The 13854-nt window shown below is 49.2% G+C and overlaps 3 protein-coding genes across 3 annotated transcripts in view; all 3 read left to right on the plus strand.

Annotated features, from left to right (window-relative positions):
• Nucleotides 1-1647, plus strand: part of LOC112102530 — a 15450-nt gene extending 13803 nt beyond the window's left edge. Inside the window, exon 9 of the mRNA XM_026648952.2 lies at nucleotides 1403-1647. Coding sequence (XP_026504737.1) covers nucleotides 1403-1647 — 245 coding nt within the window. The remainder of the gene's footprint in view (nucleotides 1-1402) is intronic.
• Nucleotides 1648-1653: 6 nt separating this feature from the next.
• LOC112125418 (pentraxin fusion protein-like) lies at nucleotides 1654-2595 on the plus strand. Its single transcript, XM_026648886.2, has one exon. It carries the CDS (start codon nucleotides 1860-1862, stop codon nucleotides 2481-2483), a length of 624 nt encoding a protein of 207 aa, XP_026504671.1. The 5' UTR covers nucleotides 1654-1859; the 3' UTR covers nucleotides 2484-2595.
• Nucleotides 2596-6755: 4160 nt separating this feature from the next.
• APOLD1 (apolipoprotein L domain containing 1) lies at nucleotides 6756-12203 on the plus strand. The gene is made up of 2 exons (XM_024193883.3): nucleotides 6756-7321; nucleotides 11130-12203. Exon 2 carries the CDS (start codon nucleotides 11134-11136, stop codon nucleotides 11872-11874), a length of 741 nt encoding a protein of 246 aa, XP_024049651.1. The 5' UTR covers nucleotides 6756-7321; nucleotides 11130-11133; the 3' UTR covers nucleotides 11875-12203.
• The last annotated feature ends 1651 nt before the right edge of the window (nucleotides 12204-13854 follow it).

Here is a 13854-nt window from a genome sequence, read left to right on the forward strand (position 1 = left end):
CTCTTCACCCTGGCTGAAATCCTAGCCCTATTGAAGTCAATGTCAAACTTCCCATTCACTTCAATAGGGTCAGAATTTCACCCCGTGTTCCTGGCCAGGTTGAACAGTTTGCTTTCTAGCTTGTATGGCCACAGAGAGACTGCCAAGACTCATTAGTAAGGCTTCGTTATAGTCACGGGTATTTTTAGTAAAAGTCATGGAGGTCACAGGCAGTAAACAAAAATTCACAGCCTGTGACCTGTCCAGGACTTGTACCATATACCCCTGACTAAATCTTGGGGGAGGGGGTAGCGTGGGGGTGCTGTGGGTGCTCGTAGGGGGGGAGCCCAAGGGGCACCACAGGCGCCAGGGGGGCAGCCCGGGGGTGCCCCGGGGGCGGGGGGGGGGGCAGTCCGGGGTCACAACAGCTGCTCTGGCGGGGGCAGCCCGGGACCGCCGCTGGTGCTGGCAGGGTCCCTGCTGATGCTGGAGGGGGATTGGCGGGGCTGGCAGGCTTCCTACCCGGCTCCTCGCAGCTCCCCGGAAGCGGCAACATGTCCCTTCCTCAGCTCCTAGGGACATGGAAACCAGCCAATGGGAGCTGCGGGGCAGGCAGCGCGTGGAGCTAGGAGCTGAGGGAGGGACATGTCATTGCATCTGGGGAGCTGCCCAAGGTAAGCACCACCCAGAGCCCCCACCCCCTCCCGCGCCCCAAACCCCAGCCCTGAGTCCTCTCCCACACCGAAACTCCTGCTGCTGCTGGGGAGGGGGTGGCCCAAGACTGCCCCAGCAATAGTCGGTGCAGCTGGCGCAGGCGGCCCCCTGGCCAGTCACATCACCTGGCTGCTGCAGAAGTCACAGAGGTCCCAGAAAGTCACGGAGCCATGACCTCCGTGACAAACTCGCAGCCTTACCCATTAGTAAACCAACCAGGCATGGCAGACAGCGTCGGATTATGCTGCCCAGTCCATCAGAGAGTGTTTACATGGTGAGCCTGGCACATGGGGGGGGAAAGAGGAGAGCGGGCAGGGTCGGCCACCCCCACCCAGTTTTGCTGCTTGGCTTGTACTGAGCATGTGACAGTAACCATGTGGCATGGCATTTGCCAGCTGTCCCTCAATATTAGAGACCGGATAAATAAGGATCAGGAGATAGCTGAAGTAGGCCTCTGCCTTATGACTATGATAGGCTAGATCTTGACTGGTTTAATCTACTTTATTTTGCAGCTGTGGGCATGGGAGTATTTCTTTCAATAAAATGTGTAGATCTTTGGCTGTTTCCTTATTTTGCCATTAAAGAGTTGCATTTTGTATCTCTTGGCATTAACTCTTATGTGTTCTTGGGCTGATTACCTTGATGAAGCTACTAGTCTCCCTGGTACTGCACCTGTAGTAATTTCACAACCAACTGTCTTTCTTTCCAGTCCCAAATGTAGCACCACATGGTATTGCCTCCCAGTCCAGCATATATATGTACTCCTATAAGGCTCAGAATGCTAACGATGGCTCTTTATCTGCCAACGCTTTGATGGGACAGTGTACCCACACACGTAAAGAATGGTCACCCTGGTGGAGGCTGGATTTGAAATCAGAGCATAAAATCTTCTCTGTTGCACTAACAAACCGAGGAGACTGTTGCAAGAGTCGGATAAACAGTGAGAATGAATGAAATCCCATCCTGAAAATTAAATCCTTTTCTCTTCAGCTGGTATCACACACTGAGTTTGAAAGGTGGACACATGTTTGTGGAGGACATGTTGTCTTACTCACATTCTGTCTTCTTTCCTGATCTTATTCTGATCAAACCCATTCATTCCTCAAAGAGGGTCAGGTGATGGAAGAATTGCAGTTGCTGTGGGATAGGTGTGATTATAACTAGCTATGATTTCTGTCCTAGGTCTCCTTGGCAAAGCCTTTATTTTCCCAGAAGAAACAGACACTAGCTATGTTGTCCTGTCTCCAGCACAGCCCTTGAGTCTTGGAGCATTCACACTTTGCATGAAAGTGGCCTCAGAGTTACCGCCCAATCGGGAAATCATTCTTTTCTCCTACCGCACCAAGTACTATGACGAACTCAATGTGTGGCAAGAGTTTAATGGCACCTTTAGTTTGTACCTGAGTGGTCCTGGAGTGCACTTCACTCTCCCCAAACTCAGCACCTTTGGGAGTCACATGTGTGTGACCTGGGAATCCAAATCTGGTCTCACAGCCTTTTGGGTAAATGGTAAAAGGAGCTTAAGAAAAGTGCTGAGACCAGGGCATAGGATCCAACCACAGGGCATTGTCATGTTGGGGCAAGATCCGGACACATTCTGGGGCAGCTTTGAGAAGGCCCAAAGCTTTGTGGGAGAAATAAGTGACCTTTATATGTGGGACCGTGTCTTATCACCCTCCATTATCCAGAATGTTTACCTGGACCACTCATTTCCCAAGGGAAATATTTTTGACTGGAAATCATTATCATATAAGTGTACGGGAAATGTGATTGTGCCATCCAAACTGTAACTGGAGTGTAATGTGAATGAAAGGGCTTCTGACATTCTTTGTTTCATTTCTCCTACGTGTGCACAAGAAATAAAACAGAACAAGGAATAGAGTGGAAAACTCTAGAAATTTATGGGTGTTTTTTTTTACAAGATAGAAATTAGAGATGGCAAAGCCCTTATAGACAGCTTAGTTCCATGCTCACACATGTTAATGCCAATCTTGTATCTAAAGTCTATGCAGATTTGTGGTGCAAAGATTTGCAATGACCTTTATAGGTAACAGTTTAGCTCTAGCCAACTGGATGGATGTGCAAAAGGTCATGGGGGTGGGAATAGCTGGTCTGTCAATCATATCCCAGTGACCAGCTCTATTAGCTGAATTCCCAGTGCCTACATGTGACCTCCTATTCAGGGCAGCCCATCACTGTGAGGCTAACAACCTCATGAATCTATGATCCCTGGCACTGGCACACAACTAGGTAATACAGATGTGGGAGATCCTGCTTGGTGGGGCTCCCCGCACCAGAGGGGTGCTGCTTGGTCCTGTGTCACTTTCCCATACAGCCATGACCTTCTGCCCTGCTGCTTGCAAGAGAAAAATACCAAACGACTAGCCCTCAAGTCGCCAAACCGTAGCTTAACCGAGTGATCTGCAGCTCCTCCAAGGGCTGCTTGACAGAGAACAAAAAGTGATGGAAAATTCCTGTGAAATCCCTTGAATAACTGAACTGGTCAGTCCTCCCAGGAAGGCATAAAACATGCATTCTTGTTGGGGGGCGGGGGGAAGAACCCTCCACGCTAGACTAAATTGTGGTGGGGAACACCCTAGCAAAAATATCCTTCCTGGCTCTAGGAAGCAGTCAGTTACTCCTAAGGGTTCTGTGCTTGTCTCTGACAGATTGCTGCCTCTGGCTCCCACCTGGCCACCAAAAGGAGTGAGGGAGAGTGGGAGTGTTACAGCCAGGCTCATGCAAAAAACAATAATCTGTCGTTCTCTCTGCCTCATTTATAGTTGGGGGAGGGGGACAGCTGGCCATGTAAGGTACTGTCCAATCGACCTCCCCCTGCTACTTGCCCTGTGTTTTACTGCTGGGCCTCTATGGCTTTGTCTACACTAGGGAAAGAGAGTGTGTGGGGGGGGTTCAATCCAGTTAGCTCAACTGAAAACCCCACTTAGCACCAACATAGGCACAGTTAAAACTGGTGGCTCAAATGATTGAAAAAGCACCTTTTTTCCTAGACAAGGCCACAAGGAGTTGTGAAAGCAGCCATTTTTTCCATGCTCACAGTCCCACGGGGAGGAATGCTGCTGACAAGATCAACCACAAATCAGCTGAAATTGCTTCACTGTCCATTGGGATGATGGTGATACTAGAGCTGTAATCATCCTCCGTGGTTTACGGAAAATAGTCTCCTGTCGGCTAGAAGGCCCTGTCTTCATAGGCAAAGATAATGTGTTGCCAGTCATGCTTGTTCAATCACGTCAGCTCACCACAGCTGAAAACCCTGATAATGCTTATTAAAAGGCAGGTTAACACATCTCAAGCTGTGTTAATGTGTTAAAAACTACAACTTGCCCCAGCTAGACATGTAAAACTTTTGCCAGTGTAATAATGCCAGTTAGAGGTGTGGATTTTTATGACATTTTGATACCAGCAAAAGCCCTTGCGCCGATGCAATTATACCTGCAAAAAAGTCATTTAACCAGCATAGCATATTTTGTTCGACAAACAGATATAAGCCATATTGGCAAAAGCTCTCTTTTGCTGGTATAAACTACACCTATGCTAGGCAGGTTATACCTGTATAGTTATACCAGCAAACTTTTGTAGTGTAGATCAGACCTGGGTTTTGAAAAGATATTAGCTAGCATGTTTTAAACAGCTCAACCATTTTCCTCATGTAGCTGTACAAGAATTTTAGAGGGTTTTTAGTTGTGTTACACTAATTCAATTGAGCAAATACAATGGAAAAACGCACCCTTTTTTGCCTGTCAAAGCTCCAGAAGTTGGTGACGTATTTGAAGCCCCAACACAACATTCCATTCACAGCTGCATTTGTGCACATTCTCTTCCCCACCAAAACATTTTTGGCACTTACCTGGCATTTTTCATCTTCAAAGCATGTGACAAATACTAATTAATGAATCTTCACAACACCTGGGTGATGTTGATAAATATTCTTACGATTTTACAGAGGAGGCACATGAGTCCAAGAGGATACTTGACTTGGCCCCGGCAACAGAGTCAGAATTAACACTCAGACATTCCTGGTTCCTAGCCCTGTGCTCAGAGCAGTACACCAGTCCTCATCAAGTTTTAGGTTCTGCAAGAGAGGTTGCAAACCAAATGCACAGGGCTGGTCAAAACTTGCCAATCAAAATTTTTTTTTTTCAGTCTTGAGATTTTTGAAAAGTCAAATGTTTCCATTGGTGGGGGCTGGAATCCAATCAGCTCTACAAATGAAACATGCTGGGGTTCATTTAGTCACAGATATCTAGGTCAGTACTTTCAGTATATTTGTCCTTAACAGCACATTGTTATATACATGGTGATAGTCCAGAGGAGACGCGTCCTCCCCCCTCCGTTTGCTGCTTGGCTTGTACTGAGCATGCTCACATGGACTGAGCACACTTAGTAACACTGCTGAAGCCGCTGCCCTCACTCCGTCTCCCCCCCCCACCCACACACACACACACACTATCAGCAGGGGTCACCTGTAGCTGTTTAATGCTTGTTCTGCCTTCTCCACCATCTCCTCAGCCACATCCATCCTCCCATCCTCAGTGCCATGCAAACCTTCAGACCAACAAACACATCCTCCGCTCTGCTTATTTATAACACTTCTGGTGAGAGACCACCTGCCTACTAACTGAAAGGACATCCTGTGTGCTAGGTAGATAGCTGGCTATTACAAGAAGATTTTAAGCTTACACTTGGGGTTTGGTTACTGACTCTGTCAATAATACAAAGAATACCACTGAGGCTACCCTCTCTTGGAACATGCACTGCTCTGGGCACACCCTGGACTTTGCCAATGTTTCTTGTGTAAAGGCAGGCTAGAGGGTGTGTTAGGACTAGAGCTGGGTGACTAATTCATCATGACTAATTATCCAGCAAATGCACCCCTTCTTTCTGGGCACAAATTATTTGAACGTCCTATACCATGTTAGGCACCTAACAAAGGGAAATATAAATACAGACCCTACCCTGAGAGTGTACAGCCTCAATTCAATATGACGCGACAGGTAAGGACTGTAAACAGAACAAAGTCAGGTTAAGGGATAAACCTCTATTAGTTCAGTCACTACAAACCTCTGCATGATCCCGTCTACACTCAAGAGTCAGCACTGGTGCAGCTACACCGATTGCTCGCCACCAATGACAGCTTCCCTGGTGTAGGCTTGTGATTCTTTCATGTCGTGTGTGTGCTCCAGCCAGTCAGGGACAAGGACAGAGGTGGGCAAACTACGGCCCGCGGGCCACATCCGGCCCATGGGGCCATCCTGCTTGGCCCCTGAGCTCCCGGCTGGCTCCGGCCCCTCCCCTGCTGTCCCCCCTCCCCCACAGCCTCAGCTCGCCATGCCGGCAGTGCGGTGGCGTCGCTGGCTCCAGCCGGGCGGCGCAGCTCAGGGGGAGATTTACAAGGGAACACAGGGTGCCCTGGCACGGGGCCCCCCAACAACAGGGGGCCCCAGGGCCGGGCACTCAGGCAGCTCAGCACCGGCGCACCCCCCATGGGGGAGAGGGGCTGCACTGCAGGGGCAGGGGAGCAGGTGGGCGTGCGGGGAACGCGGCCGGAGGACTCAGGAGGAGCACCAGGCGGCCGTGCAGCCGGCCGGAGAGAAGCGGTGCTTTGAAGGGGAAACCGCCGCTTCTCTCCGGCTGTGCGACTGCCCCTGCTCCTCCTGAGTCCTCCACCCATGTTCGCAGGGCCACATTCCGAAAGGGGCTGGGGAAGGGTCCCGGGAGGGGGCGGTCAGGGGACAGGAGGGGGGGTTGCATAGGGGGTGAGGTCCTGGGGGGCGGTTAGGGGCAGGGAGTCCCGGGACGGGGCGGTCAGGGGACAGGGAGCAGGGGGAAGTTGGATAGGGGGTAGGATCTCTGGGGGGCAGTTAGGGGTGGGGATTCCAGGAGGGGACAGTTAGGGGACAAGGAGCAGGGGGGGTTGGATGGGTCAGGGGTTCTGAGAGGGGCAGTCAGGGGGCGGCAAGTGGGAGGGGGTGGATAGGGGGCGGGGGGCACGCTGTTTGGGGAGGCACAGCCTTCCTTACCCAGCCCTCCATACAGTTTCGCAACCCCGATGTGGCCCTCAGGCCAAAAAGTTTGCCCACCCCTGGACTAGGATCTCCATCAGAGTTCAGTTTTTAAAAGTACACTAGGCTTAGCAAATAAACGGATTGGTTGAAAGTGTATTTTATTTATTCCTTATTTGTTACACGCACATGAGGGTTCACTCATCCAGCAAGCTGACTGGCTAGCACTCATCCCAATCGGTGTAGTACTGGATAAAGTCACTAGCTATTTAAAGGGGAGGAAGGGCAGTGATTCCCCTAGGAGGATGACTGCTCTCATTCAGAGCCAGGAATAGTCTGATTTTTTTTTCTGCACTTCAGGAAAAGCGAACACACAATGTTCATTTGACGGGATCATTTCCTGAACATGATGTGTGCTGCACTGTCTCCAGGTCACTTTCCAGTGTGTCACATCCTTCTGGACGAGGGGGGCAGGAAATGGCAAACTCCCACTATGAGGCAAAGCATTCCCACTGCAGCAATTGGTTCGTGGGAACTATAAATTGGGTTCATCCAGAAACAGCATAAAATTTGTCCTTGGTGAGATTGGCTGGAAACTAAAGGTAAGTTGGAAATATTATTCCTCGGGACCCCTTCAGCACCATTGATTAGGAAAGAGTATTCTGTCCAGAAACATTTTTGGTCTGTTTCAGACATTTCTCTATTATTAATTATATTATTATTATTACTACTATTTAAATAATTAAATACATAGGGAACTTTTTTTCTGAAAACCAGGGGAGGGAGAGAGCGGCTGGAGATTCTGTTCTCCCTGTAAATTGGGAGAGACCCCAGGGAAGCCTGGAATGGAGGGGGATATATTTAAAATTATTATTTTACTAGTAGTGTCTGTGAGACTGCAGTTTTCTTTTTAGAAAAATGTTCATTTTCTCAGCAAGAAAATCAGTAGCACAAATGATTCAGGGGCTACCAGCATTGATTTCTTATATATTATTATCAGATCAGATTATGTTCTGCACAAATGTTTGGCTCAGTGCTTGTCATCTGTACCAGTTTAGGGGACAGGAACGGTGATTGAGAATAGTGTTAATGCGTTGATTTGGTTACCTGTGTCTTATAGAGTTGGGGCGGGTTAGGATCCTTGCCATAGAAATCTTTCACCCTCTGGCACTCTAGTGGCTGCCTGTCTTTCGACATGAAGTTGTATCAGACAGGAAGCAACCTCTAAGGGTCTGTCTCCAGTGTTTCTCAAATGCGGCCACCATGGCTGCATGTGGCCACCAGGGGCTTTTCTTGTGGCCACAGCCTCCTGGGCTGTGATTGGGGGAGGGGGAGAGGGAAACCAGTGCCCCCTCCCCATCCCTGGTGCTCCTGGATAGACAGCCTTGGTTGCTGGGGCTTCCAGAAAGAGTTGGGCAGCCGGAGAGTTCCTCACCTTCCCAGGGGTGGTGGGGCTCAGGATTTGGGCTTCAGCCCAGGCATGGCAGGGAAGGCAGGCTCTGGCCGCAAGGCTTCGGGCTCCAGCCACAGGGCTTTAGGCTCCGCCCCCCGCTGCCTCCCCTGGCCAACCCCCACCCCCCCCGCATCGCCCCTGGCCCCTGCTGCCTCCCCCGACCCACCAGCCAGGGCTTAATTTGTCCCCAGACTTCTTGGGGCAGAGTAAATCTGCTCTGACAAGTGATACTTGTATGTTTGTTAATGCCACTTGTCACAGCAGACTTGCTAGCTAGCAATAAATACATTACAATGATATGTATAAGTGCATATGTCTTTGTTTTTCCTAATGCTAATTAAGTATTTTAGGGAAAAGCACGAGAGCAGCAAGAGTTGGGGGCCACACTCTGAGGCCACCAAATAATTTGTCCTGAGAACCCCTTGCACTGTAGGTGTGAGGTGTGATTGCAGGTAGTGTAGACATACCCAAGCAAGCTTTAATCTAGCTAGTGCAAGTACCAATAGCAGTGAAGGCGCGGCAGCATAGACTTCAGCACGGACTAGCGGCCCAAGTAATACCCAGGATCGTGGGCAGATTTGTACAGCTTGTGCTGAAGTACATCCTGCCACAACTTCACTGCCATTGGTACTCACCATTGCTAGATTAAAGCTAGCTCAGGGATAGCTACACATGCTGCAATCACATCGCTGGCTGCAGTGTACACATATTTGTAGCTCCTTTGCAAAATTGCTTTAGCTAGGGAGGCAGTGGGGCCACTGCACTGGGATTCAGGAGACCTGGTTCTATTCCCAGCTCTGCTGCTATGTGACCTTGGGCAAGTCATTTCATTCTGTGCCTCAGTTTACCTATCTGTAAAATGGGGATAATGATACTTTGCAAAGCGATTTGAGATCAACTATGAAAAGTGCTTTATAAAGAGCTAGGCATTATCATTAGATTGTTTCCCTTTTCCCTTAAGCTAAGTACAGGACACCAGTAGCACAGTAATGATCACACAATGCTCACAGCCTGAAAAGAGAACATAGAAATGTTGGGCTGGAAGGGATCTCAAGAGGTCACCAAGTCCAATCCCCCACACTGAGTCAGTACCAAGTAAACCTAGACTATCCCTGAAAGGTATTTGTCCAGCATGTTCTTAAAAACCTCCAATGATAGGGATTCCACAACCTCCCTTGGAAGCCTATTACAGGACTTAACTAGCCTTATAATTAGAAATATTTTCCTAATATCTACCCTCAATCACCGTTGCTGCAGAATAAGTCCATTAGGTCTTGTCCTACCTCCAGTGGACCTGGAAAATAATCAATTACCATCCTCTTTATTACATAGGGTGACCAGATGACAAAGGTGAAATATCGGGAGTCGGGGAGAGGGGGGGACGGCAGAGCAAAAAAAAAAAAAAGCCGCTGGAGGGCCCCGCCCCCCGCACCATCTCGCCTCATCTCCACCTCTCCCCGTAGGGGAAGGTGCCCAGCTGGTGCAATCCCACCCACTCAGACAGCAGCATTTCAGGCAGGTGGCAGCTCTGCCCTGCAGCACAGAGCACCCCGAGATTAGGAAGTGAGTGGCTGGGGCGTGCTCAGCCTGCGGCCGCTGTGACCCCACCAAGTTGCCCTGTGCATGGGGCAAGTCTGTCCCCACGTACAAGAACAGCCTGTAGCGCCGACCCGCCCGTGGCCCGTCCCTGTGCTGCGGCCCCGGGGGGTTCGGGGCAGGGCACGGCACGTGCAACAGCTGGGCAAAGGGGCCGGGGACACAGGAGCCCTCGAGGAACGGGGGCCGCCAGCCACCCTAGGGGAGGGGGCCGGTAGCAGCAGCTCTGCCCCTCAGGCGCGGGGTCTGGGCGTGGCACTGGCGGCCCGGCTGGGCACCCCGCGGCCTCTCCCACCTTCACGCAGCTCAGGACGCTGGACAAACAAGCAATTTGTCCTCCTCAAATCCCCGGCCTGGCCCTACCTTCTTCATGGCCGCGCCACGCACGCTGATGTCACCCCCTCCCTCCAGCGCTTGCGCCGCCATACAGCTGATCAGCGCAAGCCTGGGAGGGAGGAGGAATGCGGCATGCTTGGGGAAGAGGCGGGGCCAGGGCGGGGATTTGGGGAGGGATCCAATGGGGGAAGGAGGGGGCGGAGTCGGGGCGGGGGGATGGGGGTGCGAGCCCTTCCGAGCTCCGCCTGTGTGCAGGAGTGGAGGGCAAAATTGCTTGTTTGCCCCACGTCCCGACCGATGTTCAAGCAAATGAACAAGCAAATATCGGGACAGTCCCGATAAAATCGGGACGTCTGGTCACCCTATTATTACAGTCCTTAACATATTTGAAGACTGTCATGTGGGACTGTATCAAAAGCTTTACTAAAATCAAGATATATCATGTCTACAGCTTCCCCCCATCCACTAGGCCAGTAACCATGTCAAAGTAGGAAATTAAATTGGTTTTGCCTGATTTGTTCTTAACAAATCCATGTTGGCTATTACTTATCACCTTATTATCCTCTAGGTGCTTACAAATTGATTGTTTAATCATTTATTCTACTATCTTCCCATTCAAATTCACCCTAGAAACATGGTTCTCAACATTTTTCATACAGTGACAATAGAAAAATGTTTCAGGATCTGACTCCCAACTAACCTTAAAGAAAAAGATGAAGGATGCAGGACCCTCCTGAAACATGTTTGCAACTCCCCATGGGGAACCTAACCTCCACTGAGAATCCATGTCCTAGGGATTATCCCTCTAGACTTCACCTCATCAGTCTCTGTATTCACCACCTTTAAACAGAAAGGACCCAGGATAAATCCCATAGGATCTCCATCAAGGAACAGGTGTCTGGGATTCACCTCCTTAGTACCTGCACTACCTTGAAATAGCAGACAGGGCCTTGAACCAATCCTCAAACACACACTCCTAAGACTGACTGGCTGAGTAAAGCCCATCTGTTTGTATTTCCTGACAGGGCCATGGAGAGAAATGCTATAACCTTTCCTCCAGCACTGGACCCTACACGCCACTTCCAAATGCTGCTGCTGAATCAGAGAAGCAGGCTGCATGGCCAGATCAGGAAGCTTCGCGAGATTGCACGAAACATCAACAAGCTGCGCAGGCGATCCTTGATTGCAAACATCACTGGGAGTTCCCTGAGTGCAGTAGGAGCAATCACAGCCATCGTAGGGCTCTCCTTGAGCCCTGCCACTTTAGGAGCATCTCTCCTGGCTTCTGCTGTGGGCCTGGGCGTAGCCTCTGCCGGAGGGGCTGTCAATGTCACTTCCGATCTCTCCTTAGTGCTCTCTAACTCCAGGGAACTGAGAAGGGTGCAGGAGATCGCAGTGAACTGTCAGAACCAGATGAGGGAAATCCTGAGCTGCCTAGAATTCCTCCACCGTGGACAGGGCCCAATGGACCCCCTGTTGCTCCAGTCAGAGAAAAACGCTTCCATCTCGCTGTACAATTCCATCTGCTTCATGGTATTCTACGGTTCGCGCAACTTTCTTGTGCCAGAGTACACAAGGGAGGTCACAAAGGTGAGCCAAGCTGTGCTAAAGGCGAAAATCCAGAAACTGGCTGAAAACCTTGAGTCCTGCATCAGAGCAATGGATGAAGTCTGTGAACTCTTAGAATCTAGAGCAGAACTTTCCTCCAACACAAGAAACCCCAGCTCAAGTGCCAGGATCACTGTCAAACCCCAGGGATCATCCAGCTGAAACAGCCAAAACTAAAAGTGTGGTTAGAGATGCTGTATTATTCACTATTTTTATTACTGTTATTTTTACAAGTATTTGTGGCACCCATCCCCACAGCTGAGAACAAGTTACAAGGTTCTGATTTAAATATGACAGCAAACATGTCCCTAAAAGGGAGTTGATGCTTTTACCTCCCTACAGCACTGAACTAAAATTTGAGGTCATGATGGAGATCTAGTCTGTAGGGTAAATGACAGGAACGACTCCAGAGCCTACATTTAGTGGAAGACCGGTAGGGTAAATGCTGGATTAAAGGCTAATCTGCCCAAATTTCCTTGGCTCCTATCTGGTGCTGCTCCATGATGGCAGAGAGGAATGGTTCTGGAGTTAGATCAAAAGACTCCTTGCCTGGTCTTGCTCCCTGGTTGTAAATAACCTGTGAATTCTTCTTCTCATAGAGGTAAAGGGAGTGAGATCTATTGATATATCTAGCACCCACAAATTTCCTACTAAAGTAGCCAGAGATGTGACAAACTATGTCCACTAGATGGCAGTACAGCACACATAATCTCTCAGCAGGAGCTATGCCCCAAAAAGTACTCTATCCCTTTTAAAGAGATATTTTCTTTGCCACGTGCTGTGGGACAAAGTGGAAATTGTGATATATTTTTTCCTATTTATTTGTATAGAGTTATTTTAAACTTTTAGAATTGTATTTAAAGAAGAAAAAATGTTTAAGAATGTTAAAAAGAATGGCTTCCAACCCAGAGGGAAGCATTCCACAGGGCAAAGCAAGTCAGTGCTAGTATCTGATGGAAAGTCTCCTATTGACTCACCAGCCAGCGCAACACCCTATCAAAAAGGAAGAGAATTGTCTGAATTCAAATAGGCACAAAACATGTAGATTGCAGGAAACCAAGTACAGCTCTCGGGATGGGAGGGGGAAAAAGTGGAAGGGGGGAACAAATCCCCAAAGAGGAGGACTCGCCTCTTGAAATATGTAGAGGAGAGTGACAGTTCCTCATGCAAAAAGGATGTTCCAGTTGTAAGATGTGGCAGGGGATTCGATAGGTAGAGATATCAATAGTTAGGTGTCTTGGGGTATCAGTGTGAAGGTGGCAGGTCTCATGAGACAGCAATACACTGTTAGCAAGTGCTGTGGAGGAGTCTGCGGTTGGAATATATATTGGTACTCATGAAAGAGTGATGTAGAAGAGATGGGTGGTCCAGTGGTTAGGGCACTAGCCTAGCACTTAGACCCTGCTCTGCCCCAGACTTCTTGTGTGACTTTGGGCAAGTCACTTGTCCCCTCTGTGCCTCCGTTCCCCATCTGTAAAATGGGGACAATAGCACTTCCTTATCCCCCGGGGGTATTGTGAACTCAATACTTTGCATATTGTGAAGTGCTTACATATTGTGGTGGAGGGGGCCATATAGGTATCTAAGATAGGGGTAGGAGAGAGGACTTGGAAGCTAGCTTTAGATTAGTAGGAAAAAGGCTTAGGTCTAGGTACATTTTCAGTCCCACATGCAGAACGAGCTATACACGAGGAACTTCAGAATCTCAGTGCAGGGATGAAAAAATGACTTAAAGAGGAGGATTTAAATGTGTGGAGCACTGAGGAAACTCTTGGGGGGAAAAAAGCCGAGCCAGGGTAGCAAAGTTTGAAGTTTTGTCCTTGTTTTATGCCCCTCCCATGTTCTTGGTTTTATGTACTTTAAAAAACCACAAGCAGTTGTCACTGAGCGCATCTTACATCCGAGAATGATCGCCACACATGAGTAATGACTCTGATGCGACGCTGATTCAATGAAATTAATATGAAGCTATTTTGTGTCAGTGTATATGTATTTCTGTATGTGTGTGATCTCTGATATTCTACCACATCCATACCCCAGTGCTGGGTCCCTGCTGCCTTTCTGGCTACCAGACACTGTAAATAAAGACCCAGTGCTAGCAGTGTTGTGTATATTTGGTGTGGGAGGAGTGAAGGGCGGGTG

The sequence above is a fragment of the Terrapene carolina genome, unplaced genomic scaffold, assembly GCF_002925995.2.
Source record: "Terrapene carolina triunguis isolate 2854851 unplaced genomic scaffold, T_m_triunguis-2.0 Scaffold68, whole genome shotgun sequence".
NCBI classification, from domain to species: Eukaryota; Metazoa; Chordata; order Testudines; family Emydidae; genus Terrapene; species Terrapene triunguis.